Consider the following 27,846-nt stretch of genomic DNA (forward strand, 5'->3'; position numbering starts at 1 on the left):
TTGCCACCTACAAATGTACAATACCTAGTGGTGGACTGTCTATCTGTTGAGGATCCAGCCCAATCTGCATCAAAGAAGCCTTCAACTTTCATATGGCCATGTCTTTTGAACATCAATCCCTTCCTTGGAGCCCCTTTCAAATACTTGAGAATCTGTATCACCGCAGCCCAGTGAGAAGTACGTGGAGAGCTCATATACTGACTGACAACTCCAACAGCATATGAAATATCTGGCCAAGTAACCGTAAGATATATAAGTTTACAGACAAGCCTGCGTTACCTGCCAGGATCCTCCAACAACTCTCCTTCTCCTGGAACGAGCTTCACATTAGGATTTATGGGTGCAAAAGCTGGTTTAACTCCAAGATTGCCTGTTTCTTTTAGCAAGTCCAAGACATACTTTCTATGTGATAGGAACAAGCCTCTAAAAGAACAAGCAACCTCTATCCCCAAGAAATACCTGAGCTGACCCAAATCCTTAGTAGAGAATTTCTTTTGCAAGAAGGTTTTCAAACGCTATATACCTTGTGAATTGCTCCCTGTGATGATTATGTCATCCACATAAACTATCAACAAAATACACCCAGCTGAGGAGTGATAACTGAAGACTGAGTGATCCACTGCGCATGACTGCCTCACTGAATCTCCCAAACCACGCACGCGGAGATTGTTTGAGGCCATAGAGTGACTTGCGTAGGCGACACACGTAGAAGGAAGTCTCCCCCCGAGCAGCAAACCCTGGTGGTTGCTCCATATACACCTCCTCAGTCAGGTCGCCATGGAGGAAGGCATTCTTCACATCCAGCTGATGAAGGGGCCAGCTATGATTAACAGCAAGAGACAGGAGCACACGTACAGAGGGAATTTTTGCAACTGGACTGAAGGTCTCAGTGTAGTCAACACCAAAAGTCTGAGTGTACCCTTTCGCGACTAACCGTGCTTTTAAGCGCTCGACAGTACCATCAGGGAGGTATTTGATGGAGAAAACCCACCGACAACCAACAGGACGGGCACCAGGGGTTGGGAAACCAGATCCCATGTATCATGACTATGAAGAGCGTCCATTTTTATGTTCATAGCATCACGCCCTGATGTTCAAGAGCCTCAGCCACTGACTGTGGTAAAGACATAGAAGACAGAGGGAACAAAGCTCTGGAAGGTACTGGTGAGCTTATCATAAGAAAAAAAAATCGAAATAGGATGTGCAGTGGAACGGGATCTCGTACGAGATGCAATAGGAGAATCAGAAACAATAGAGGAAGGCGGAAGAGAAGATACCTGAGAGCGGGAGAGAGGGATCATCGGCTCAGAAGATGATTGTGCGAGAGGAGGTAGAACAGATCTATCTGTAACTCGGCGCTGCTGATACTGCTGTGTAATTTTAGGTGGAGCTGGCTTCTCCAACGTAGCAGAAGAAGTAAAATATGCAGAAGCTGGCTGCACGGAAATAGGAGATGACAGAAGAGAAGCAGGTAGACCTGGTAAGGGAAGCGATACCTCGGACTCGAGAGAAGGGTTTAAAATTTTCGCGCCATGTTTAAACAATGCCTCAGACTCAAAGAACGTAACATCGGCTGAGACAAACCAGCGACACAAACGAGGGCTATAACAACGATAGCCTTTCTGCATACGGGAATACCCCATAAAGACACAACGCTCAGATCGGGGATCGAGTTTGTCACGGCCAGGTCCAAGGTGATGAACAAAACAAACGCATCCAAATACACGAAGTGTCAGAGGAAACTGTTCCTTACCAGGAGATAAAATCTCGAAAGAAGCACCCTCTAAGACGGAGGAAGGAAGACGATTCGCTAAGAAACACGCAGTGAGAAGGGCATCACTCCAGTAAGCCTTAGGAACACTCATCTGAAAAAGAAGAGTACGACCTACTTCAAGCAAATAACGAAGTTTCCTCTCAGCAACACCATTCTGTTGAGAGGTGTACGCACATGAAGATTGATGTAGAATCCCATGTTGGGAGAGATAAGATTGAAAGCCATTAGTATCAAAAAAGTATTCTCTAGCATTGTCAGTCCGAAGACATTTAATATTGCAATTATATTGATTCTTAATTTCAAAATGAAATGTGCAAAAAGCAAAGAACACGTCAGATCTACTTTTCAGTAAATATAATCAGGTCATACGTGAGAAGTCATCAATAAACACAATAAAATACAGAAAGCCAGTACTAGGAGCGACCCTAGAGGGTCCCCATATATCAGAATGGACTAATTCAAATGGACTAGACACTCTACTAATGACTCGGGAAGGAAACGACACACGACGATGTTTTCCGAGTTCACATGACTCGCACTGAAAACTAGAAAAAGGTTCGGGAACCGGAGAAGTTTGCTGCAGCCGCTGAAGTGAAGGATGCCCTAAGAGACAATGCCACTGAAATGTATCCACAGAGCTATGTAAGAAAGTAGACGGCCAGCAGTCAAGACAATAGAGTCCATCTACCTCACGACCCGTTCCAATCGTCTTCCCAGTCGAAAGATCATGAAACAAGCAATAAGATGGGAAAAATGAGACAGAACAGTGAAGAGATTTAGTAATTTGGCAAACTGAAAGTAAACTAAATGATGATTTTGGTACACATAAAACAGAAGATAAGGTAAGTGCAGGATGACGGGAGATATGACCAACACCAGTGATAGGTGTAGTGGACCCATCAGCAAGGGTGATAGACTGGGAGGGAAACGAGAATGAGTGAAAAGAATGAAACTGAGAAGAGTTACCAGTCATGTGGTTGGATGCGCCAGAGTCAATGATCCATGACCCTGAGCTAGATATAAGGGTAGTGGGTGAACTACCTGGCTGGGCGAAACCTATAGACGGAGGATGAGAACTGAGCCTCAGGCGCTGGAACTTCTAATAATCGGCACGAGATGATGTATAGGTGGAATCCGCTGGCGCAGTAACAAAAGCAGAGGGAGCGGAATCTGAAGCAGAAGCAAAAGCAGTAGTAGCACCCATGTGAGCCGAGCGTGCCTGACGAAGCTCGGGATGCAGGGTATAGCAATGGTCGATATAATGTCCCTCGCGCTGACAGTGAGTGCAAAAAGAACGGCCACGGCCACCACCAGAAATACCACCACCACAGCCTGCACGGCCACGGCCACGGCCACGACCAGAGGAGGCCCCACCACGAGGCGGACAAGTACTGCCATCATAGGTCGAGAGAGGAGAACCATCAACAGGAACAGATATCACTGGATCACCAGGAGAGCACTGCTGGACTCGGGAGTAAACCTCAGTAAGGGAAGGAATATCACCAGAACCGATAATCTACTGACGAAGGTGCGTGTACTCTGGACCCAAACTCTCAAGGTACTGCACAACACGGATTTGATCCCTCTGACGGGCAGCCTCTGTGAGATCCATGGTAAGTGGCATATAAACACCAAGCTACTGACATAGGCCAACGAACTGGCTGTAATGGGTGGCAAGAGGGAGATCACCACGGCAGATCCGACTAATGTTTGCCACGCCAACCTGATCCCACATCCGTTTCGCAGTAGGCAGAAGCATCAATGGCCCAAAGACGTGAGGGGCCATACTCTGCCACAGAAGGGTAGAAACAAGAGCATCCTCCTGTTCCCATCAATCAAAGGTGGGATCCGTCGTAGGAGGAGGATCACGACGAATGACGTGAGCTTTCCCACGGGCAATAAGATACTTCTCGATGGCTGCTTTCCATGTAATGTAGTTTGCCCCATCCAACTTAACAATAGTAATCTGTGGGAATGATCCATCCACAAAAAGATGTGGTGGCGAAGAAGATGCCAAAGAGGGTGTCTGATGAACAACAGGAGTCACTCCTGAGAAGGGATTCTCAATCACTTCCTCCATAATAACAAACAAGACAGAAAACAGACAACCCAAACAAAGACGAATAACAGTAGATAACTGAATAGGTGGGCAAGCTAGGGCAAGCCAAGAAAGCTAGACGCGGCTCTAAGAATGATGGTCATCAACGAAGCTTGACAAGACTGAAGCCATGAGGCACAAAGAGGAGCCGCAAAGACAAACAAGAATCAAAGTATGATAGGAGATGAAGATCTAACACATAGAAAGAGGGAGAAAGAGTTTTAGGTTTTACAGAGGAATGGAAGAAAGAGGAGGAAAAATTATGTGGCTTGAATAATAGGGGGGGAGGTTAGGCTTAGGGTTTCTCGAGGAGAGAGAGAGGGCGTGGGATTAGGTTTTTGAGTTCGTAAAAAAAAAAGAGTGGAGATGGAGAAGTTAGGGTTTAGGGCTAGGTGAGGGAGATGGAGAAGATGAAGGTTAATGGAGAACCCTGGGGATCAGAAAACCCTAAGGCTCTGATACTCATATCTTTATACTAAAACATAAAGAAATGTACAAAGTCCTAAATGCCTTAGGCAAGTTACATATTCCAACAAGATTAAATACTCATCGAAATTCACAAGTTGTACTATTATGGCTGATGGTTGGATTGACACAAAAAAAGTCCATTAATTAACTTCGCGTTTATCATCCCAAAGGGGTTATTTTTTGTAAATGTGTGGATGCATCATGCATAACAAAGAATGTTGATGCTTTGTTTTTATTTTTGATTTGATCATTACAGACGTTGATCCAGACAATAGTGCAATTTGTAATCGACATTGATCCTAGTTAACAAAGTTGCAGGGAAGAAGTTGGAGATGAAATACGAAACTTTCTATTGGACCCTGTGTGCAGCTCGCTAGATAATAATGCTAGAAAACCTAGCCAGGTCAAAAGATTTCCCAATTATTACTAACACGGTAGAGGGAGCTCGAAAGAACCCGATTTATCTTTAACCATGGAGGGTTGCTACCATTTAAAAAAGCCGTATGAGGTTATTGAACTTGAAGAGCAATAAGTTTACTAAAAAGAGAGATTTGTGTTGTCCTGCTTGGACAAGGTTTGTGACAAACTTCTTGACAATGCAAAGCCTTATTTTGCACAAGAAAGGTCTAATGTAGAATTTTGTGTCTAACGAGTATTCTACTAATAGGAATGTCAAAAAAATAAATAAATTCAAACACTAATGATAATGCTTTATGGTCAAGTACTCTGCACAGTAGATGCCAAGACAAACATGTCATGATTTATTTGTATGAGGCCATGGATAAGGACAAGGAAGTAATAAGGGAGAGATTGAAGACCAAGAAGTTCGAGTACAAGTCGATCTAGAAAGTTATCGATAGAAGATGGGATAACCAACTTCAAGAATTTCGTCAAGGTTTTTTTTAATACTAAGAATTAAATATATTAGAAAAAAGCACACAACCGAGATGATCAAGGCGGAGAGAAAAAATATACAGTGACAGAAAAACGCAACAACAGTCAAGAGGTAAAAGGTCAAAAATCTCCGGGGCAACCCTACTAACCCCTCTTCGAGCAAGCCTATATGCATCGCTATTCGCCGCTCTTTTCACATGCTAAACCATACCATGGAAGCCCGCCAACTTTCCTAAATCTCATTAATGAAATTGGCAAATCTCTAGGTCTCGAGATGCAGCCCCTGAAGTAATTTCCTCGAGGTTTTACATTTTAATTCTTCAATTCATCTCTTTATGCTCTCGACTTAAGAGCTTAATTCTAATTTTCACATTGCAATGACAGTACATAAATTTTAACGAAAAAAATTCTTTTTTCGGCCAAAAATACTCCTTCAAGAGAGAGGAGAAACACAGGAACATATAACTAAAATATAAATGAGCAACATTTACTACGAGTAAAACATGTCCATAAAATTAAGAGAAATTGATAAAAAAAAAAAATGCTAATGTAACCATCATAATCAATAGCATATCGAAAGACAAAATACAACAGGACATTTCATTTCATTTACCAATAAAGCAAGAGACGGAAATCAGGCATACAAAAAGATTTATGCTTCACCATCAAATATTATACTTACAGCCATGATGGTCACAGCCTGACTTATCAAATTGCGGCTAACTTGGTCGATAAATGAGCGTGTTTTTCGACAAGCAGAGATAACTGCCTGTAATTCGTATTTAAAAGTACCTGCATGGTTTGAACCAAGGTAACCTTGTCAAGGTACTAAAGATGGACTGGAAAGCAGACAACTAGTACTATTTTTACCACTCCTTCATTCCAAAGATGCTAATAAACAAACAATGCATTTACAAATGAAAATCAAAGTTGTGAAGCACAAAGTCAACAACTCCATCAACACACGGAATCCTAATTGCCATATGTATAACACCTAACTTGATAAATTTCGTAATGACATGCGAATCCTGTTACGAGCAAACAACGAACTTTGGTTTGTTGGATCTTCCACCCATTCTTGACTAGCCCCTAGGCATATCTGCATAAAGAAAAAAAAATGCCAATTAGACTAATAGTTTGACAGCACACTCTATGCCACAATAGGAAGGAAACAAATGCAAAAGTATACTAAGTCGTGTACCATTGAATATATTCCTCTTCCGGTGATAAATCTAGGATGAAGGTACACAACAAGCATGTGCAGAGTATATGCATAGGACTGTGCTTCCATTTAGATGATTGGTTAATTCCTGGTATAATTTGTTCCTAGATTATTTTTATGTAGATTGGATGTTTTGCTGCCTTGAGTGAAGTGTGATCTACTTGGTGTTAGCAGCCTCGAATCCACAACAAGTATGTGCAGACCAGTGTTTAAAAATGCGGTTTCGATGCAGAACGCGGCCGAAGAAAATCTTTGTCGACTCGGCGCGGACGCGATCAAGAACGCGGTTGACGCGGCCAAGTCAAATGGAGGGCTTGGATCATCCAGCCAATTAAAAATGTAAGCCTTACATCATTGGATGATCCCATGATCTAAGCTATCCATTTGTTGAGCCACAAATTAAATACGTTGTGCCCAAAAATTCATTTCAGTAGGATGATCCAAGCCTTCCATTTGAAGTGGAACGGCATATTATGGAAAGCCAATTAAAGCTGTAAGGCTAACATTATAGGATGATCTAACCCATCCATTTGATGAGCCACATCATAAATACATTTTGCCCCAAATATCATTTTCATTGGATGATCCCAACCCTCTGATCTATATAGAGGATTCCATAATATGCAGTTTCCACTTCAGATAGTAGGGCTGGGGTCGTCCTATTTAAATGAATTTTTGGGCAAAACCTCTTTACGCTTTGACCTATAATAGGCAGCTTGGGTCATCCAGAGGCTTACATCATAGGATGATCTAAGCTGTCCATTTGATGGGCAGCTTAGATCATCCAATGTGATATGATGGCAGCTGTCCATTCTGAGAGCAGCTGTCCATTTGATGGGCAGCTGTCCATTTAATACGCTATGCCCCAAATGTGATATGTGCACCACCATTTTTTACTCGAGAAAATCACCCCAGCGTGTCTATGACTGTACTTTTACCTAGAGAGGGCTGTCCCAAGTAAGAAAAAGGGTTGAATGTATCATTTACCTACATTTAGTGATTTAGGATTTCATTTTCGTTTACCTCAAGACAGAAAGAAACCTTTCTTCTTCCTCCTTTGCCAACTTACCTCAAGACAAAAGGAAACCTTTCTTCTTCTTCCTCCAAAAACCAGCTTATGATTGCAACAAAAACAGTTGATTCTTCTACCCACGAAAAGCCAGTTTATGAAGGCAATGAGAAAAGGGTTTTGTGCAGAAACTAAGGTAGATCTGGCTATTTCAAGATGAATGGAAATGGGAATCATATGATATTTTGTTGAAAAAATCAAGATCCGATCCTTTTTTTTCTTGTCTTTTTGAAGTTTAGGAGTCACGGATCGCCTAGATTCACATGCTGGTAGATCCCATCTGAAAAAAAAAAGTTTGATTCATGTTTGATTCGGCCCGGACTCGGCGAGTCTGCGACTCCAAAATGCGGTCAACACAAATCCGAGTCAACTCGGCCGAGTTCCGAGCTGAGTCAACGAGTTTTTAAACACTGGTGCAGACTATATGCAAGTCGTGCTTCCATTTAGATGATTGGTTAATTCCTGGTATAATTTGTTCCTAGATTATTTTTATATAGATTGGATGTTTTGCTGCCTTGTGTGAAGTGTGATCTACTTCGTGTTAACAGCCTCGGCTGTTGTTCAGTTTTTTATATGGTAAAGCTAGTTTGCTGCCTCAGATTGTTGCCTTAATGTGTAATAGCTAGTTTGCTGGCATAATTCGTAATTGTGTTGCCTTCGTGAAGATTGATTAGTGTGAAATCTTTCTGATGCACTTGTGTGGAGTGAGCTCACTTCACTTGCTGCCCTGTTTTGTGGATCATTCAGCCTTCTTATAGCTCTTGCTACCTTGTTTCCCAAGTCACTAATGGAGGGTTTAAGGTCGGTATACATCATGATTTTAAATTTTGTCCAAAACATTTCATTTCGACCGAAATATTTCGATTTCGGCTGCTAAGGAAACGAAATCTACTTGGATTCAAAAAATTACGTCTGAAATTTAGGAATTTCTAATGTTTCAGTCAAAATGTGCGAAACATGCAACTTTTCATATTAAAAAAAAGCAAAGTTTCTGTTGAAATGTCGACCTAACGACAGTAACTCTGACAAAAATCAACTCCAATCCTAAAAGAACAACGAGATTCATTTAGGATATTTCAAAAAAAAAAAAAAAAAAAAACCTAAAAAGAAAAACCAGTAGTGAAGAATCTTACTTGGATTTCAGCTGTGATTTCATACCAAAATGTTTCCGTGAATTTACTAGATTTTGGTCGAAATTTCGTACCAAAACTTGATGAACGAAACCGAAACCAAAACTAAAATTTAAAACCTTGACATTAGTTGCTCCCTAAGTACGATTATCTATCAAGATCTATTTGTTGTCCTACTAGTGAATCTCTATAAGGTGTAAAATCAAACCTAGTTTTTTCAAAAATCATGGAGATGCAAGGGATGTAACTTTCATTTGTTACATTAAGTGGGGCCTAATACATTATACATTCCATAGGCTCATTTGAGAAGGTAACCCTTGGTGCAAAGGGGAAATTAAACTTTTGAATTAAAATGGACCTAATGAGTCTGCTAATAAGTATGAAGAGTGGATTTGAGAGAATTATCAAATCATGATTTGGTTGTGGAATGGTCGGGAACCATAAGTTAGTGCAAATGTGATGTTCCTTGATACAACCAAAATGAGGTATGAAAACTGCATATGAGGCATATTCCTCAGAGGAAAATATATGGTGTGTTTGAGTTGTTTAAAACATATTCTTATTTCAACAAGGAAACAAGAGTTTGAGTAAGCATTATAGTACAATTCATGGTATGTGGGAAGGTTTGAATATGTATCAACCACTCACATCTGACCTGGAACTATTAAAAAGGCAACAAGAGAACTTAAGGTTACTAAATTCTTCTTTGGATTGGATCTAGAATATTTGCTTGGTTCATTCACAAGTTCAGTGCATTGGGATTTCAAGATCCGCTTCACTTCTCAATATTAGAGAGGAGTCCACCATGACATCTACAGCAAACAAAGGTGATGATGGCAGAGGACATGGTCGAGCGTCAGGGGCAATGTTACCGAGGTTGCTACCCTCCCTATTGACCCACGATCTGGATCATACGACCTGAAGCACGGATCATTTGCATCCCAGGTTGTTAAAAATGGTGATCCGGATCGCACAACCCCAAACATGGTTCGTTTGTGACTTGGATTGCTAAAACTGGTGACCCAAAAGAGAGATAAAGATGTATATTAACATATACCAAGAGAGAGCATACCCAAAATGGAAGAGTTGTTTTCGCCCTTTGAGAAAGAGACATCAAAATAGGTTTTTCCCTCCAACTGCCCAGTTTACAATTTACATGTGAATACCATACTTCCTCTTTTGTCTTATGCTCTTGAAATTTTGGCACTTGCCTTGTTTTTGAAGCTAACCAAACTTGTCGGTTTTTTATGATTTTGTATTCATTACTCACAAAGTTCACGTCATTAGACAATTTTCACTAGTTTCCAATCCCCTTATGCCCTCTTCATTTTGTATTTTTAGAATTGATTTTTAAGTGTAGAATTATATATATATATATATATATATATATATATATATATATAGAGAGAGAGAGAGAGGGGGGGGGGGGGGGGAGAGTACCAGAGAGACCCGAATTAGTGCTCCAAATTGACCCGCGACCCCAAATACTAAATCAGCTAAGCCTGCCCCCATTGTACTGCATACTGGGCTAACATTGTACAGCGTTCTCATTCCTGTACCGCGTATCAGAATGAATCATGTTCCAAGTAACAGTGGTCAAGGGAGAGGTCGTGGTGGTGTTAGAGGACTTGGTAACAGAAAGTGCAAGGAGATCAAATCATACAACCGACAGCTGGTGGGAATGGTGGAAATTATTGAGTTACTAGGGTGTTTTGGGCACTTGACCCGATGATGTATCATTGTATTTCCCAATTATAAAATTAATGAAGTAATGAACTGATGTTATAGTCCATCTCCTCTCTTCTATTTTGCTCTCTTCTCTTCTCTTCTCAGTCGCTATCTTTATGGTTCATCACCTTCAAGAGATTTTTTACATGGTATCATAGCATAACAAGAGAAAACACTCAGACCATTTGGATATTCAAATGTAATATGGGTAAGACAACAATACTTCAAGATTCTCTAAGACATTTCTAGATCTCTTTTATCTGTTGCTTCTGAATATCACTAGCACAACTTTACAATTACCATATGTTTTAAGTTTTTACTTTTACTCATCCTAATATTAAGTTTCTTAAACTCAACTCAACTCAACAAAGTCTTTGTCCCAAACTAGTTGGGGTCGGCTAAATGAATCCTTTAGAAAAAATTCATGAAGAAGGTAAAAGGAATCTACCTAGCTCTAATACTGGTTCTAGTTGGGTTCTTCTACGTGGATCATTTTCTTCTATTCTATCCTATCCAAGGTCATGTTCTCTGTTATGTTCCTAGCTATCAAGTCTTTCCTCACTGTTATCACCCAAGTTGTTTTCGGTCTGCCCCTACCTCTTTTTACTCCATCAATTTGGCACGAGTCGCCTCTTCTCACCGGAGCATCCAAAGGCCTACGTTGGATATGTCCATACCATCTTAAGCGGTGCTCTCTCATCTTCTCCTCAATTGGAGCCACCCCCACCTTTTTACGAATGTCTTCATTTTTAATTCTATCTAGCCTTGTGTGGCCGCAAATCCATCTAAGCATTCTCATCTCCGCTACACTCATCTTATGCACATGCTGCTTCTTGGTGGCCCAACATTCTAAGCCGTACAGCATGGCTGGCTTCACAGTTGGCTTATAAAACTTTCCCTTCAACTAGGTAGGGATTTTACGGTCGCACAGAACTCCTGAGGCAAGCTTCCACTTCAACCAACCTGCTCTTATTCTATGGTTAACATCCTCTTCAATCTCTCCTTCCTTATGTAGAATTGAACCAAGATAGCGAAAGATATCCCTCTTAGGTACCTCTTGTCCAGACATATTTACTACATCCTCGTCCCACCTCCTTACATTACTAAAGTTGCATTCCATATATTCTATCTTAGTCCTACTCAGTCTAAAACCTTTAGATTCCAAAGTAATTCCCCATAACTCTAATTTAGCATTTACTCTTGCTTTGGTTTCGTCGATTAATACTATGTCATCTGCAAATAACATACACCACGGCACCTCATCCTGGATACCCTCCGTAAGCTCATCCATAACTAGCGTAAAAAAAAGGACCGATAATATTCATAGATGACCATAAGGGAAGTATTCAGGGGTCAGAGGACTGTCCCTACGGGACCCTTGGGGTTCCATCAACCTCCTGGATTAGTATGTAATTGTGGAATTAACCTTGAGCGAGTTTCGGAGTCCTGCCTGGATGGAGGCTATTCGGTTATGGAAGTTTTTGAATCGCTTGGGATCCCCAACCCCTGTTGTTGAAGACTTTTATTCTCTTTTGGGCAGGAGACTAATATGGAGAGGCCCCATTGGGCCCAATGGTACCCACCGAGATCACATGCGGGTTCTTTGGGAAGCTTGGAGGACTGGGATACTAAGGGAAGGAGTTTAGATTTTGGAGTAAGGGAGTTCCGTGGTCGGCGAGCAGTGGAATCATCTCGCAGAGGTCTCTCGAATGGGAGCGACTGGTTATGTTCAAAATGCAATTACAGGAACTTTGGTACACGTACCGTCTGCAGAAAATGCTTACTTCCCCGGAATAAGGGCAATTCAAATCTAGTTTGGAGACCGAAGGAGGCCCAAGTGACCCCCCGAGAAGAGACTGGTTGTCTGGAGATCCCGATGTCGGTGGTGGAAGAAAGAAAAAGACATCTCAAAACATGTCTTATTGGAAATTTGAAATCTGGATCGTGGCTCCTAGAGGATTTCTGGGATTGGGCCAAGAAATTCTGGGCCATCCCTGACCTGGAAAAACCTTTTGCCATCAATCATGTGGAGATCCTCTTCTGCTTCTCTTCGGAAGCCCAATCTTTGACCGTTCTCCAATGTGGGGGGGAAGCTTTTGGGGAATTCCTCTCCTCTCTCAAACTTTGGTTCCCTGCGTATAATTCGGGAGCTAGAACGGTTCGTTTAAGATTTTATAATATCCCTCTTCATGCTTTCCCCTCTGCCACGGGGGAAATTCTGGGATCGCATCTGGGTCAAGTCCTTGAGACCCAGCTTTTTAGTAATCACTCTCATTGTCTGACTTTTGCCTCTGCCCTGGTTATTTCCCCTGTCTGGAATTCCATCCCTCGTTCAATTAATCTAAGGCTCTGTTCACTTGTTTTCCCGGGAAAGGAAAAGAAAAGGTTTCCCAGGAATCTGACGTGGCATTCGGAAAAGAAATCTAGAGAAACTATGTAGGAAAAGGTTTCTCGCGCCTGTTCACTTGGCAAGGAACTGTGCAGGAAAAAGTTTCCCGAGAAATTGCTTGCCCGCATTTTTTCATTAGTTTTCTTGGGAAAGCAAATCCCACCAAAATAAAGGGATAAGGAATCTCACACTTGTGAGAAAAGACTCATTTCCACATCATTTTTCACAATTTCCATGTCAGATGTGACATTTTCCACATAGGCTCCTTCAAAATCCCGTGAAGACAAGTGAACATGCGAATTTTAGCTTTCTCGAGAAAAAAGGGGGTGTTTTCCCAGGATTTGGTCTCCCGGGAACGCAAGTGAAGAGAGCCTAAGGGTAGATTCCACCATTTACTCGGTGGGAATCAAAGTTGTGTCTGAAGACGGGTATTAATTCTTTGGCCTTGTCGGTTGTGGGAGAGATTAGCAGTAAAGACAACCTTCCTCTTTTTGGGAATATCGAACAATCTCTCACTGATAAAGGCTCTCCGGCAGAGGTTCGCTTACCGAAATCTGTGGCCGTGGCCACCGGACGTGAATTGGAACCGATGGCCCTACTTTCAAATTTTGAAATCCCCACCTACCCTCGTGATTCCCCAGATCCTGTCATTGTCTCATCAGGGAGTATGAAGGCCCAGCTGATGGGACCAGTGACCTCGCCATATACTACTTAGTCAAAAAGGGAAGCGCCACGTGGCTCAAAGGGCAAGCCGGGTAGAAAAGAATTTGTGGAATTCTCCAGCATTAAATCGGTTGAGCGGAAGGCCCATGAATTAAAAATAGATTTTTTAGATCGAATTTGAGCCCTGATATTAAAACTACACATGGGCGCACATACAGACTTACAAAAGGTTCTGGACCGAATTGTCTGCGTCTTGGCTCCACGCGGCGGCCTTTCATCTTTGGGTTGGAAAATCAAATGCGCCCATCCTAAAAAGGGGTTTAGGAAGAAAAATCCTCACTCAGAAAGCCTCCATGAATTGAGAATCCTACGACCCTCTTCTAGTCCAGCTATGTCTGAAAAAGCATCTCTTGAAGGCCCCAGTAATGTAAGGGGGGTGAATCTACTTTGGTGGACGAAGACTTGGAGCTCCTAAAGACTCTTAAATATAATGAAAAATTGGCAAGGAAGGAATCTCCCACGCCAACTGAGGTGCTAATTTCTCCACTAAAGAAGCAATGATTGGAAGAACGGGAAGCAATTCAAAGCATAGGTGCTCCCTCTTCCCATCTCACCATGACTAGTGAGGAGGAACTTCATACACCCCTTCATAATCTGCCCATTTGCAAAAAGTTGCTGGAAAAAGAAAGACGAACGCGAAGACGGTTATGGGAGGAGGAAAAACCAAAAAACAATCAGCGATTGCAAATTTGGAATCAAAGCGAACAAATCTGGATGAAGATTTTCAGGGCTTAGGGTCAGGAAGTCCAAGGGTTGAATAGGGTCAACTACAGCAGTCTAAGACTCCAAATAGGCTAGATAAAGGAAAAGGAATTTTGCTCTTGAACACTGAGGACGAATCTGGGAACCCAGACTTGCAAGGCTTTAATGATTTCCTGACAGTGGGTGATGTATTAGGGATGTCATATCAAGAAAACATAGGAAAGACTAGAGAAATGTTCCGGTCGATGCAAGCGGGATCTGCAGCGAATGCAATCGAAATAGCCAAAGAGGATGACCCATAAGCTGATGTCAAAGAAGAACCCTTAGAGAAACCGATTCCTTATAGAGGAAATGGTTGTAGGGAGAGTGGAAGCTGGAATCAAGAATGAACTAACCAGGGGTGCTGAGATCAACCCCTTAAAATGAACGTATGACGGTTACTCTTATAGCTAGGTTTTTTTGGGGATGCAGGAGCTTGGAAGAGTTTAGTTCAATGGGGGTAACACCACAGTCTTGTAAGATGATGTTCCAAGCTCCTTGGATGGTGGCTAAGTAGTAGTGGTGGACTCATGTTGTCTAGATGGTACATACTTTGTGGATGCTAGAAGATGTACAGAATACGGTCTTTTTGTCTTTTGTGCAGTATAGGGATGTCTTTTGTGTAGTTCAGGGATGTATTCAAACCAATGTCTATGATCCACTTATCTCTTTAGACTGGATCCAGCATGTCGGTCCGGTCCGCCTTAGTATTTTGTAATTGCAGGATGGGACTACTGGTCCAGATTGCTAAACTTAATATTAATGAAAATTGTCAATTTTCAAAAAAAAAAAACTAGCGTAAAAAGATAAGGGCTTAGAGCCGATCCTTGGGGCAGTCCTAGTGTAATTGGAAACTCACTAGACGTGCCATCCGTGGCTCTGACACTAGTTACTGCTCCATCGTACATATCTTTTTCTTGAAAGATAACAGAAATTTCATTGATACTGTGAATGATACATTGGTGACCAGAGGTCCCGTCAGGTATTACATAGCATCAATAAAGATGGCCAGAAGTATACTTCTAACCAAGGAGGTAAAAGGTTAACATATAAATAGAAAACAGACAGCATTATATTGGGTATCCCACCGCCTACATCCACTTCCCTATTTCACTGAACTTCGCGATTAAGAACTTCTGATATCCCTCGAGTCAATCTATGACTGGATTGCTGAAGTACTACCAAAACCCATTAGGCGAACAACCATGGTCCATCGTACATATCTTTAATCACATCAACATATTTAGTAGGCACTTTTTTCCTTTCAAGGACCCACCCTGGGAACCCTATCATACGCTTTCTCCAAATCAATGAAAACCACATGAAGGTCTTTTTTATTTTCTCTAAATCTCTCCATTAACCGCCTAATCAAGAAGATAGCTTCCATAGTCGATCGTCCAGGCATGAAGCCAAACTGATACTCTGACACCTTAGTCTCTTTTCTTAGTCTATGCTCAATTACCCTCTCCCAGAGCTTCATGGTGTGACTCATTAGCTTAATTCCCCTATAATTGGTGCAACTCTGAATATCTCCTTTATTCTTATAAATAGGTACTAATGTACTCTTCCTCCACTCATCAGGCATCTTCTTAGTCTTCAAAATATTGTTAAATAATCTAGTCAACCAAACCAAACCCACATCATCCAAGCATCTCCAAGTCTCAATAGGAATATCGTCAGGCCCCCCAGCCTTAACTAATTTCATATTTTTCATAGCTACTCTTACCTCTGATGTTCGGATTCTATGAACAAACCTCTTATTTGTAGCATCAAAAGCGTTATCAAGTTCTCCCAAATTCGCTACAAGTTCCCCATTAAACAACTTATCGAAGTAACTTCTCCATCTCTCTTTAACCTCGTTTTCTTTTAGAAACAATCTTTGATTCTCGTCGTTGATGCATTTTATATGATTCAAGTATCTGCTCTTCCTTTTTTCACCCTCTTTCGTCCCTATCATGTGGTACAAATCCTCATATGCCTTGCCTCTAGTTTCCCTTACTGCCTTCTTAGCTTCTTTTCTAGTCAATTTATACTTCTCAATGTTCTCCTCATTTCTACACTTACGCAAACATTTATAACACTCTTTTAGACCTAATCGCCTTTTGGACCTCCTCATTCCACCGCCATGTGTCTTTAGACAGCTGTCCACTTCCTCTAGATTCTCCAAGTACCTCCCTAGCCACTTTCCTGATATAACTAGACATCATATTCCACATAATAGCAGTCCCCTCATCAAGACTCCAAGGTCCTTCTTTAAGAAGTCTATCCTTAAACTTTAATTTTTCCCCTTTAAGATCCCACCGCCTAGTCCTCGGATGTCTAACATATCTATCTTTTCTCCTCCAACATTTGATGCATATATCTAACACCACTAGCCTATGTTGTGTGACTAAACACTCCCTGGGTATGACTTTACAATCTTTACACCCAGCTCTGTCCTCTCTCCTAGTGAGGATAAAATCTATCTGGCTACAATTGTTGCCACTGCTAAAGGTTATCAAGTGTGAATCTCTTTTCTTAAAAAAAGTATTTGTTAACATCAAATCATATGCCACTGCAAACCCTAAAATATCTTCTCCTGCCTCATTCCTATAACCAAAACCCAATCCTCCATAAACCCTCTCAAAACCTCCATTAGTTCTTCCCACATGACCATTTAAATCTCCTCCTATAAATAACTTCTCTCCATGTGGTATTCCTTTGACTACTTCAACCATGTCGTCCCAAAATTGCCTCTTGAGAGAATCATTTAATCCTATTTAAGGGGCAACGCACTAATAACGGTAATCGTCTCTTCACCTAATACTAATTTAATTAGCATAATTTTATCACCCTTCCTTTTAACATCTACAACTTCATTTCTTAGGCTAATATTAAGTTTCTTAAATGGAAATAAAATATTATCTATACTTAACCTATTAAAATATTCAATATATTAATTGTTACAACCATATTATAATGTAAAATATTGAGAATTGATTAAAATATTTTGGCAAATCCATGAATCCTTCTTTTTGAGGTTTGCCGAATCTAACACTCGATACTCGTGTCGGATTCCGACACTCGTATCCGTACTGATGCAACATAGATCCAATCTCATGAAGAAACAAACAGAAGAGGATTGTAGCTAGATTGAGACTCGCTTAATGTTATTATGTGGCTTAAAGGTTTTTTGGTTCCCCTTTGGAGATTCGCACGCTTCTTTGATGAGATTAAAGACAGATCTGTAGGTTCCTCTCTCACTTTCTTGCATGTGAGACGAATTGCAAATGGGATTGCCGACAAGTTTGCTAGGGATGGAGTACATAAGCAGGAATTAGATTTTTTTTATTTTTTACCCCCTTGATACGCTATTTGGTTTTTTGTGCTTTTGTATTTCTATTTAGTCCTCTATTTGTATTGGTGGGGTGGACCTACTCGGTTTTCCCTTGTTTAATGAAATTTGCTAACATTCAAAAAAAAAAAAGGTTGTAGCCAGATCATGTGCAGAGGCAAAATACTAGTTCATGGCATCTACCATAGCAAAGCTTACATGGTTGAGACTTGAGATAAAAATCACATCTTCTTTACTGTAACAATTAGTCTAGAGACACCACCTACAGGAGTTACACTTGAGATAAAAATCACATCTTCACAGCAACAATTAGTCTACTATCAAACAATCTTACAAGTACAACCCTATTATCCATGCTTCGACAAATAACATTAAAAGACTATCATTTCATACATGAGGAGCTAGAAGATGATAAATTTATCCAAGCTATGAATCAAGTAGAGAGCTAGTTGTAGATGTATTCAAAAAAGGTCTCACAATAGATCATCATCACTATTTGAGTGACAATATGAAGATGTTTCGTAAAAAAATTCAGCTTCGGAGGGTGTTGAAAATGGTGAAATTGCTTAGATAGGGGTATTTTGGTCATCCGACAAATTATTATTGTGTTCCCCAATTTCAAAATTAATTAAGCATTGAACTTTACCTTCCTCTCTTCATAATATTTATGTTATATCACCTTCAAGAATTTGTCGTAGAAACAAGTTTAGAAGTCTAGCTTGGGCGAATAAAGTCTATTATAAAGCTTTTGAGGATAATGGTCCCATTGAGAATCGACAATATGGTGCTTCTGATGTTGAGATGTTGATTCAGTTGCAATCTCACTTGAAGAGTATGAAACACAGTTTCAAAACATGGATTCGGGTCAAAACGTGGCCAAAGAAAATCCTAGTCGACTCGGCACGATGCGGTCGAGTAATCGGTTGACATGACTGAGTACTCGGTCGATGCGGTCATAACTCGGAAGAGTCCAAGGAGTTTTCATTGAATTTATAGGGCAAAATACGGACCCAAACAAAAACGTGCCCAATGTAAAAGGGAGTTTACGATGATGCGGGGGGTTTTTGAAATTATGGTATGAAAAGTTCATTGAGACTTCTCGTCAATCAACAAGTCATCCTTCCTCATTCCTGGCAACATTGTTGATTGTTATGAACCCCTCTTCTCCTCTCTAGTCAATCTTCGTCTTGGATCATTGACTCATGCTTCTCTTACCACATGAAAAAGTGAGTCTTCAGTTTTCTCATCATATAAGTCTACTTTATTTAAAGGGGATCATATAAGTCTACTTTAAATTTGTTAGAGTATTAGCCTTAAGGGCATAGTTGTCTTTTTGTATGGTTTCTCCTTTATATATGAATACATTAGTGAGGGGGAGCTCCCAACTCACTAAACTTTTCTTTTCTTTCTTCTTCTTCTTCTTCTTCAACATGGTATCAGAGCCCTAGGGTTACTCTAGCGGCCCATTGAGGATCACCATCCTCCCACCTCTCTCTTCACCCTCCCATTAACCCTAACCATTTTCTTTCTTCATCTCCCTCCTCCCAAAACCCAAAACCCTAACTTTATTCCACCCAAAACCCACAACCTAACCACTTCCCTTCACCTTCATTATGGTCTAAATCCCTTCGTGGGTGTTTAAGCTCTTCTCCGCGGCTCCGATTCTTCTTTTCCAACCTTCCATGTCTTGGTCTTCTCTTGTCCTTCATCGAAGCCGCGTTCAGTCTAGTGGATCCGTCGCGTAGTCTCTGCTTTGTGGGGTTTTCTCTCCGTTTGTGTCTATGGATTCTCCCATCATCGAGGATCCCTCTCTTGGGCAGGCTACTTCTAGCCCTACTCCCCCCCCCCCTGGCTTCATCCTCCACTCGTTCTTCCTCGGGGGATGGTTCATTCCCTCCGATGACTATTGTTCCATTAGATGGGTCCAATTACGTCAATTGGAAGGTTGTTGTCGAAACTTACCTCATTGCTCGACACAGGATCTACGTCATCCGTCGGCCTCCTTCTCCTTCCACCGATTCCTCCTATGAGAAGTGGGAGGAGGACGATGCTCTTGTATGTACTCTCTTATGGCAGAGCATGACCTCTCAGATTTCTGGCACCATAATCAATCTTCTGACCGCCAAGCATATTTGGGATGAGACTCCAGTTGTCTTTTCTGGGGCTGGCGATCTTGCTCGCATTTGTTCCTCCTATTCCCAGTGGATGCATCTCAGGCGTGGTGACACCCCCCTTTCTAGGTACTACAGCCAGTTTATTTCTCACTGTCAGCAGTTGGATGTTCTCATACCTCTCACGACAGACTTAGCTGTTGCTGCCCAGCAGCGAGACCAACTCTGTGTTGTTCACTTTCTTGAGACGCTGGGTCCTGAGTTCCTCCCTCTCCGGCAGTAGATCTTTGGCTCTGGGACTATGCCCTCCCTACATGAGGTCTATTTACGAGCTCAGCAGTATATCGTTGGTACTTCTCTGCCCACTCCGTCTTTTGATGGCTCTGCGACGGCGGCCTATAGCACTGATGATCGTGCTTCCGAGGGAGTGGCACCTTCGGAAGCGGTCGTGGACGTGACTTTAGCCGTGGTGGCCGCGGCTCGGGCCGAGATTTTCCTGATGGACGGGGTACGAGTGGTCGTCCTCGTCCTTACTGCTCTCACTGCCGCCGAGAGGGACACACCCTCGAGACATGCTATGTTCTTCACCTTGAGCGTCAACCGGCCTCTGCTCCGCATTTTGGCCGATCAACACATCTCTCCGCCACAGATCCATCTGAGTCAGTGCCCTCTTCCTCTTCAGAGCAGAGCCATGCCGCGCCATCTAATGGTTTCTTTCTTTCCCTCGCCGAATACGATGAGTTACAGCACCTCTGGCTGACCAGCCACCCTCCGCGTGCCGGCTTTGCTCAGCCGGGTAGCTCTCCTGCTTCTCTTCTCACTCGTTCGAGCTCCTGGACCATTGATTCTGGAGCCTCGAATCATGCTACATGTATCTCATCATCCCTTGACTATTTTCGTCCTCTCTCCTCTCAGTTTATTACCCTTGCTGATGGGAGTACTACTCCCATCTCTGGTATTGGTACTACCTCTCCTTGTCCTGGTATTACCTAATCCTCTGTGCTATGTGTTCCTAAATCCCCTTTTAGCTTACTTTCCATTAGTTAGATTACTAAATATCTCAATTACTCTGTCTCATTTTATCCGTCTTATTGTTTCTTTCAGGATCTTCGACTGGGAAGACGATTGGCTCGGGTAGAGTGGTGGATGGACTCTATCATCAGGACTGTGGCCCTTCTCTCGCACTTTTGCACAGTTCTGTTGACTCCTACCAGTGGCACTGCCGTCTTGGTCATCCCTGTCTTGACTGTTTACGACGCACTCCTCTTATGTCTTCTCCTGTTCAGCCTTTTACGTGCGAGGCTTGTGAACTTAGAAAACACCACCGTGTGTCATTTCCATCAAGGCTTGTTAGGAGGGCCTCGCACCCTTTTGATATAGTGCACTCTGATGTATGGGGTCCCTCGAGGACTACCTCTATTTTTGGCTATAGATATTTTGTTGTCTTTATTGATGATTTTTCTCGCATGACTTGGGTTTATTTGCTTCGAGATCGGTCTGAGGTTTTCTCTACTTTTCGCACTTTTCACGTCGAGGTTACAAATCAGTTCAGTTGTACTCTAAAATGCTTGCGCACAGATAACGCTAAGGAATATTTCTCCAAATCCAATGGTTTTCAGGATTTTCTTTCCACTCGTGGTATTGTCCACCAATCTTCATGTGCTCACACCTCCGAATAGAATGGTGTAGCGGAAAGAAAGATGCGGTCTTTACTTGATGGGGCCCGTACACTTCTTATTCAGATGCGGGTTCCCAAATCTTATTGGGGTGATGCTATCCTCACTGCATGCCACCTCGCCAACAGGCTTCCTTCTTCGGTCCTGGATGGCTCTTCTCCCTTTGCCATATTGCATCCTCATCATGATCCTTTCCCTCTCACCCGTACGATTTTTGGTTGTGTGTGTTTTGTTCACAACCTTGGCCCAGGCTTAGATAAGCTGGATCCTCGGGCTGAGCGATGCATCTTTCTTGGGTACTCCCGGACTCAGAAAGGTTATTGTTGTTACAGCCCTCACTTGCGTTGATCATTTGTCTCTGTTGATGTTACCTTCTTCGAGTCAGAGTCTTACTTTCTCACTCCTCCTGCGGAACGGTCCACTGTTCTCGATTCGGATATCCCTCTCCCTCGGGTCGTCCTTCCAGATCCTACTCCTCCTCTTTCTCCTTCGCAGGTTCCTGAGCTGACCTCTGTGTCTGATCTTTCATCATCCTTACAGGCTCCTCCGGCTACCCGTCCTGTTACTCGCTAGATCTATCAGCGTAGTCCGAAGTCTGGAGCCCATCCTCCTCAGCCTGTGCCATTACTCTCTCAGTCGGAGATCCCGTCACCCTCCCCTCAGATACCTCTTCTTCTCTCTCCTGCTACTACTTCAGATTCTCCCATTGCTTCTCGTACTCGCTCTCATTGTACTGCTCATCCCATTTCTTCTGTTATTTCCTATGATACTCTCACCCCTCTATTTCGAGGTTTGGTATCTTCCTCGTCTTCTATTCTTTGCCGCAGTCTTTGCCAGCTGCTCTTGATCATTCGAGCTGGCGTACCGCTATGGATCTTGAGATGGAGGCCCTGCAAGCCAATCATACATGGGATTTGGTTCCCCTTCTTCTCAGTGCTCAGCCCGTGGGTTGTCGCTGGGTTTATGCCGTGAAACACTTACTTGACGACACCATCGAGCGCCTTAAGGCGCTGCTGGTTGCCAAAGGTTATACACAGACATTTGGCGTTGACTACAACGAGACCTTCTCTCCTGTTGCCAAGATACCTTCCGTTCGGGTTCTTATCTCAATTGCCGTGAGCCAAGGGTGGCATCTGCATCAGTTAGATGCAAGAAGGCCTTTCTACATGGTGAGCTTACTGAGGAAGTGTATATGGAGCAACCTCCTAGGTATGTTGCTCAGGGGGATATGTCGTCCTCAGTATGTCAGCTAAGGAGATCTATATATGGCCTCAAGCAGTCCCCTAGAGCTTGGTTTGGCCGTTTTAGTGATGCTATCATGCGCTTTGGCATGAAGCAATGTGATGTGGATCATTCTGTCTTCAGTTACCACTCCGCTGCAGGTTGTGTGCTATTGATAGTATATGTTGATGACATTATTCTTACAGGCAGTGATTCAGTAGGGATACAAAAGCTGAAGACCTTCCTGCAGAAGGAATTTTCAACCAAAGACCTGGGTCGTCTTAAGTATTTTCTTAATATTGAGGTTGCCTATTCTACTAGAGGCATCTCCCTCTCCCAGAGGAAATATGTTCTGGACCTTGTTAAGACATCTCGGAGTGAAACCTGCTTCTGTTTCCATTGACCCAAATGGGAAACTTCTTCAAGAAGAAGGAGATTTATTAGAAGACCCTGGCAGATACAGGAGGCTAGTTGGCAAGCTCATATACCTTTCAGTCACTCGTCCAGATATATCATTTGTTGTTGGTGTTGTCTGCCAACATATGAGCTCTCCTCATACTTCACACTGGGCAACAGTGATTTAGATTCTTTGCTACTTGAAAGGAGCGCCAGGTAAAGGCCTCCTATTCAAGAAGCAAGGGCATATCTGAGTGGAAGGCTTCTGTGATGCAGATTGGGCAGGTTCTCCTGCAGACAGGCGATCCACCAATGGATATTGTACCTTTGTGGGAGGCAGTTTAGTGTCATGGAGGAGCAAGAAACAAGACATAGTATCCAAGTCCAGTGCCGAATCAGACTACAGAGCCATGTCCCATACTAGTGGAGAGCTTCTTTGGTTGCGTTATCTTCTATCAGAAATTGGTTTTCCTTCATCCTCTCCAGCTCGGCTTTATTTTGATAATAAAGCTGCGATTTATATAGCCACCAATCCAGTCTTTCATGAGAGAACCAAGCACATAGAGGTTGACTGTCACTTCATTCGCCAGAGAATACTTAGAGGCGAGATTCATGTTTCCTTCACTCGATCTCTGGACCAGCTTGCAAACGTTTTCACTAAGCCCTTAAGTAATGCTAAATTGAATGACAATTGTAACAAGCTTGGAATGTATAATATATTCATTCCAGCTTGAGGGGGAGTGTTAGAAGTTAGTGTATTAGCCTTAAGGGCATAGTTATCTTTTTGTATGGTTTCTCCTTTATATATGAATAAATTAGTGAGGGGGAGCTCCCAACTCACTACACTTTTCTTTTCTTTCTTCTTCTTCTTCTTCTTCTTCTTCAACCCTCTAATACTCTAGCGAATGGTTTTTATAGGTCTAATTTAAATTCTTCTATTACTCTAGTTGATGGTTCATTAGCCCCTGTAAGGAATAGTGTGTCCTATCAAATCTCTTTATCATTTTTCCTGCTCATTTCAAAGTTTCTCCTTAATCTATCATTTGTGCATCTCTTCGAAGTTCAATGAACTTTTTCCTTCCGTCATATGTGCTACAGGATCTAAAGACAAAGGGGGATTAGTGGCGAGCTTGGGTTTGATGAACTCTACTATCTGGATCGTAGACTTCCAAGTGTCTCTTCATTTAGTCATCTTTGCTCATCTTTGGAAGTGTTGACTTGATCACCCGCCCTTCGTAGTTTATAGTTGTTCCTCGTCTTGAGTCAGTTTCTATATTAGATTGTGAAACTGAACTAAGAGAGTAGTTCCTTTTCAGCTATTCATTATACAATTTGGGGGCCAGCTAGAATTCAGAGTTTGTCATGTCATAAGTATTTCATTGCACTTATATTGAATGAAAGATAGATCAGAAGTTGTGTATATTTTTCAAGTGATCCATATGAAGTTCAAACTCAATTTTTCAAAAACATGTGTTTGACATTCAGACAATGCAATGGAGTATATGTAACCAAAATTTCATAAATATCTTGTACAATCTAATATTTTACTTCAATTATCATATGCACAAACTCCACAACAAAATGGAGTAGCTAAATATAAGCACCACCATCTTCTTGAGGTTGTTCGAATTTTATAGCTTAGATCTTCATGTAGTTACATGTCTTTCTGGGGTACTCTCACACTTAGAAAGATATCCTTGTGATAATCTTACTTAATGAAAAGTCAGTTTGTGCAGATGTTACCTTCTTTCATACTCGATGCAAAGAAAGTCCAGATGAGTTGAGCGTTTTCTTCTACTCTTCTTCCACTTCCTAGTTTGGTTCCCTTGTTCGATATTGATATCTATACTCCCATGTCTCTGTTAAAGTATACAAGATTAAATAAAGCCTTTCTCCAACAGCTTAAAATTTTGGAGTAATGGAAGTTTGACATGGTATCAAAGGTCCTAAGTTCAAACCTCCTTGATAGCAAAAATCCACATGCAATGGCCAAACCCAAAAGGGGCCACATGTTGTGCAGTGTGTAGGCCAACCGTAAAAAGAGGGGCGGAGTGTTAAAGTATAAAAGATTAAATAACGCCTTTCTGCAACAGCTTAAGCTTTTGGAGTAACGGTAGTTTGACAGTCTCCAAAAGACAAGTATACACAAGAAAGAGAGTGAGGGATATGACTGAAACCATCAATCTTCGCTTGTGTCAGAGGATCCAATTGTTCCAATTGCTACTTTAGATCTTCCTACAGTTGTTCGTAAACGTAAAAAGTGTTGCACTCAACATCCAATTGCCAAATGTTGTTTCTGTTAATAATATGTACGATATGACTCAAACCATCAATCTTCGTTTGTGTCAGAGGATCCAATTGCTACTTTAGATCTTCCTACAGTTGTTCGTAAAGGTAAAAGGAGTTGCACTCAAGATATAGATTCTGCTGGTACATATGGGACATGCATATCTTAATAGAAATCGTAGTACTAACAAGCATCAACCTGATCTATTTTTGCTTTACTTTTTTGTTGAACAGCAAACCTGATCTATTTTTTCTAAATAAGAGATAATATAGAATATGTATATTTTGCCCGATGAAAGTAATAAAAATGCCCATGACAATGCACAATAGCTTAGACATAAGAAAGACCCAAAATGTTGATGTGCATATGAAAACAGTAAGCCTAAAACATGTGTCGGGCATGAGAGGACATACTCACTTTGTACATATCTGCTTTTGAGAATTCTAGAAGTGGTCGTATTAGTAGAATTCCATGGTTGCCTGAACTTTCTTCAGAACAATGTATCCAAGCAGGAAACAATTGAGAAATAAATGCCATGCCAGCAAGTCCAAGGACACCACTATTGCGGGATAACCTGAGAATGAACAATTCAGCCTGCATTGTTGTCATTTCATCACTTAGAAACTTTACACTCATAGTAATGAAGAGTAATTCCATTCAATAATTTGAAAAAAAAAAAAAAGGTCTGAAATTTTAAGATTTGACAAGTACGAAACAAAGAGCAACCCTTTCACTTAGTGACCAAATAGTGAACATACACAACTTTCAATAGAAAGAACCCGGGGAGATGGCTAGATCGGCCTTCTGCCAAAGAGCGGTGTTTCTAGCATTGTGGTCAGCCTAGGGTCGACAGCTCTGATACTATGTGAAACAACCAATTACTCCAAAAGCTTAAGCTGTTTGAGATGGAGTTATTTAATCTTTCATACTTCAACAAGATGCAATCAATTGTCATATCATCAATTCTGGTTTTTTTTTTTTTAAAGATATACCAGTTTATCATATCTTCCTTGGACATGTGGACTCCTAAGCACGTGGGCTTCTAAGAACTCGTGAAAGGGATGAGTAAGAACCAACCAGTTCCTGATATCATTATTCACATACATATACACCGACAGATCCCGGTATAGACACCCTTAAAATTAGGAGTGACACCAATGTCGGTTTGTCCCTATGATTTGTGGACAACTATTCCTGTGTCAGGTGTCGACACGGATACAAGGTGTCCGACATGGCAACCCCTAAAAATTTTGAAATGGAAACACGCCAATATGCATACTTACATATAAAATTACTTATTACTAATCATAATTTGCAATAAAATAAATATGGTATTCATTTAATAAACTAATATATCTTATTACTTTTTTAATGGTCTAATATATCTTAGTATTAATCAACTAAAAGTCTCAAGAAACATGAGATAATCAAATAACAGTGCATTCATCAATCTATTCTAGTTATCTTTAGTCTCCAATTCTCGATTATCCGTCAAGAAAACGAAACCATTAGGATACAATGAATATATTATTGGAAGAGTGTTGTTATCTTTAGTCTCCATTATCCATCAAGAAAATGAAACCAGTAGGATACAATGAATATATTATTGGAAGTGTTTGACTAGTGTTTTAGGTTTAGAGGAGGGATAACAAACAAATATTAGTTAAAGAGCAAAAAGAGCCAATAATAACATTATGAATTAATGAAAAATAGGAGGTAAACAAAATATTAGATAATAAAAAGTATTTCACTTAACATGGTACAATAACGTCCCGAAGTGACCACATTAAGTCCGACAGTTCTAGCAAATATGTTTACAAATGTCGAAAGGAGTGTCAATAAGTGTCAACACGTGTTTCTGTTGAGAATTTTAAGTGTTGGTTAAATTGTAGGTTTGTCCTATGTGTTGAAAAGGAGAACGAAATCAAATAACGCAAATTGACAGCATGGAAAATCCCTAAATTTGTGGATGATATATATAAGTGATCTATATATAGACTCATACATAAATATGAGACTGATTAGGATTAGGGACTTTTGCACTCCAATATTTTCACAGGGGTCTTTCACTATCACAACCACCATGTCATTCTGACAAACAAGCCGCCCCTTATTTAAGCAGCATGGTGGTTGTGATGCCATATCACCCTCCGAAATAGCAGGCTCTGAATGTTTCTTGTATGCACCAATGAAAAAATTTCGAAATAAAGAGATGGATCAAAGGTACCAAAACAAGTTGGCAATACCAGTTCCCTAGATGTTTTGTAAAACGTTGGGGACAGAATTCTCACTCCTTGAGGTGGGAGTCTGCAAGCCTTTGTAGGGGCATGCACTCGCCCTCACAAAAGTTCGTTAAAGGTGAGGGATAATGGTCTCAGCCCTTGAGGATGCAGCTCCCAATATTATATTAAAACATATGGTATGATATTTACAGTCATCAGCAGCTCCGAGTGCACGCGCGCGCGCGCACACACACACACACATAGCGTGTGTGTGTTACCATTCAAAAAAAAAAAAAAAAAAATTTGTGTGTGTTACTGTGTGTGCACTTGTGTGGGTGCGTGTATGCATGTAAACAGCAAAAA

The 27,846-nt window shown here is 41.4% G+C and overlaps 1 protein-coding gene across 1 annotated transcript in view; it reads right to left on the reverse strand.

Annotated features, from left to right (window-relative positions):
• The window catches only part of RSY3 (Adenine nucleotide alpha hydrolases-like superfamily protein), a 77,535-nt gene that overhangs the window by 32,719 nt on the left and 16,970 nt on the right, over nt 1-27,846 (reverse strand). The window contains exons 5-7 of the mRNA XM_077363580.1: nt 25,679-25,855; nt 6,234-6,333; nt 5,917-6,026 (exon numbers count right to left, since the gene is read on the reverse strand). Coding sequence (XP_077219695.1) covers nt 5,917-6,026; nt 6,234-6,333; nt 25,679-25,855 — 387 coding nt within the window. The remainder of the gene's footprint in view (nt 1-5,916; nt 6,027-6,233; nt 6,334-25,678; nt 25,856-27,846) is intronic.

This window comes from Tasmannia lanceolata, unplaced genomic scaffold, assembly GCF_043159265.1.
Source record: "Tasmannia lanceolata isolate RefF3 unplaced genomic scaffold, GAP_Taslan_0.1 ptg000003l, whole genome shotgun sequence".
Taxonomy (NCBI): domain Eukaryota; kingdom Viridiplantae; phylum Streptophyta; class Magnoliopsida; order Canellales; family Winteraceae; genus Tasmannia; species Tasmannia lanceolata.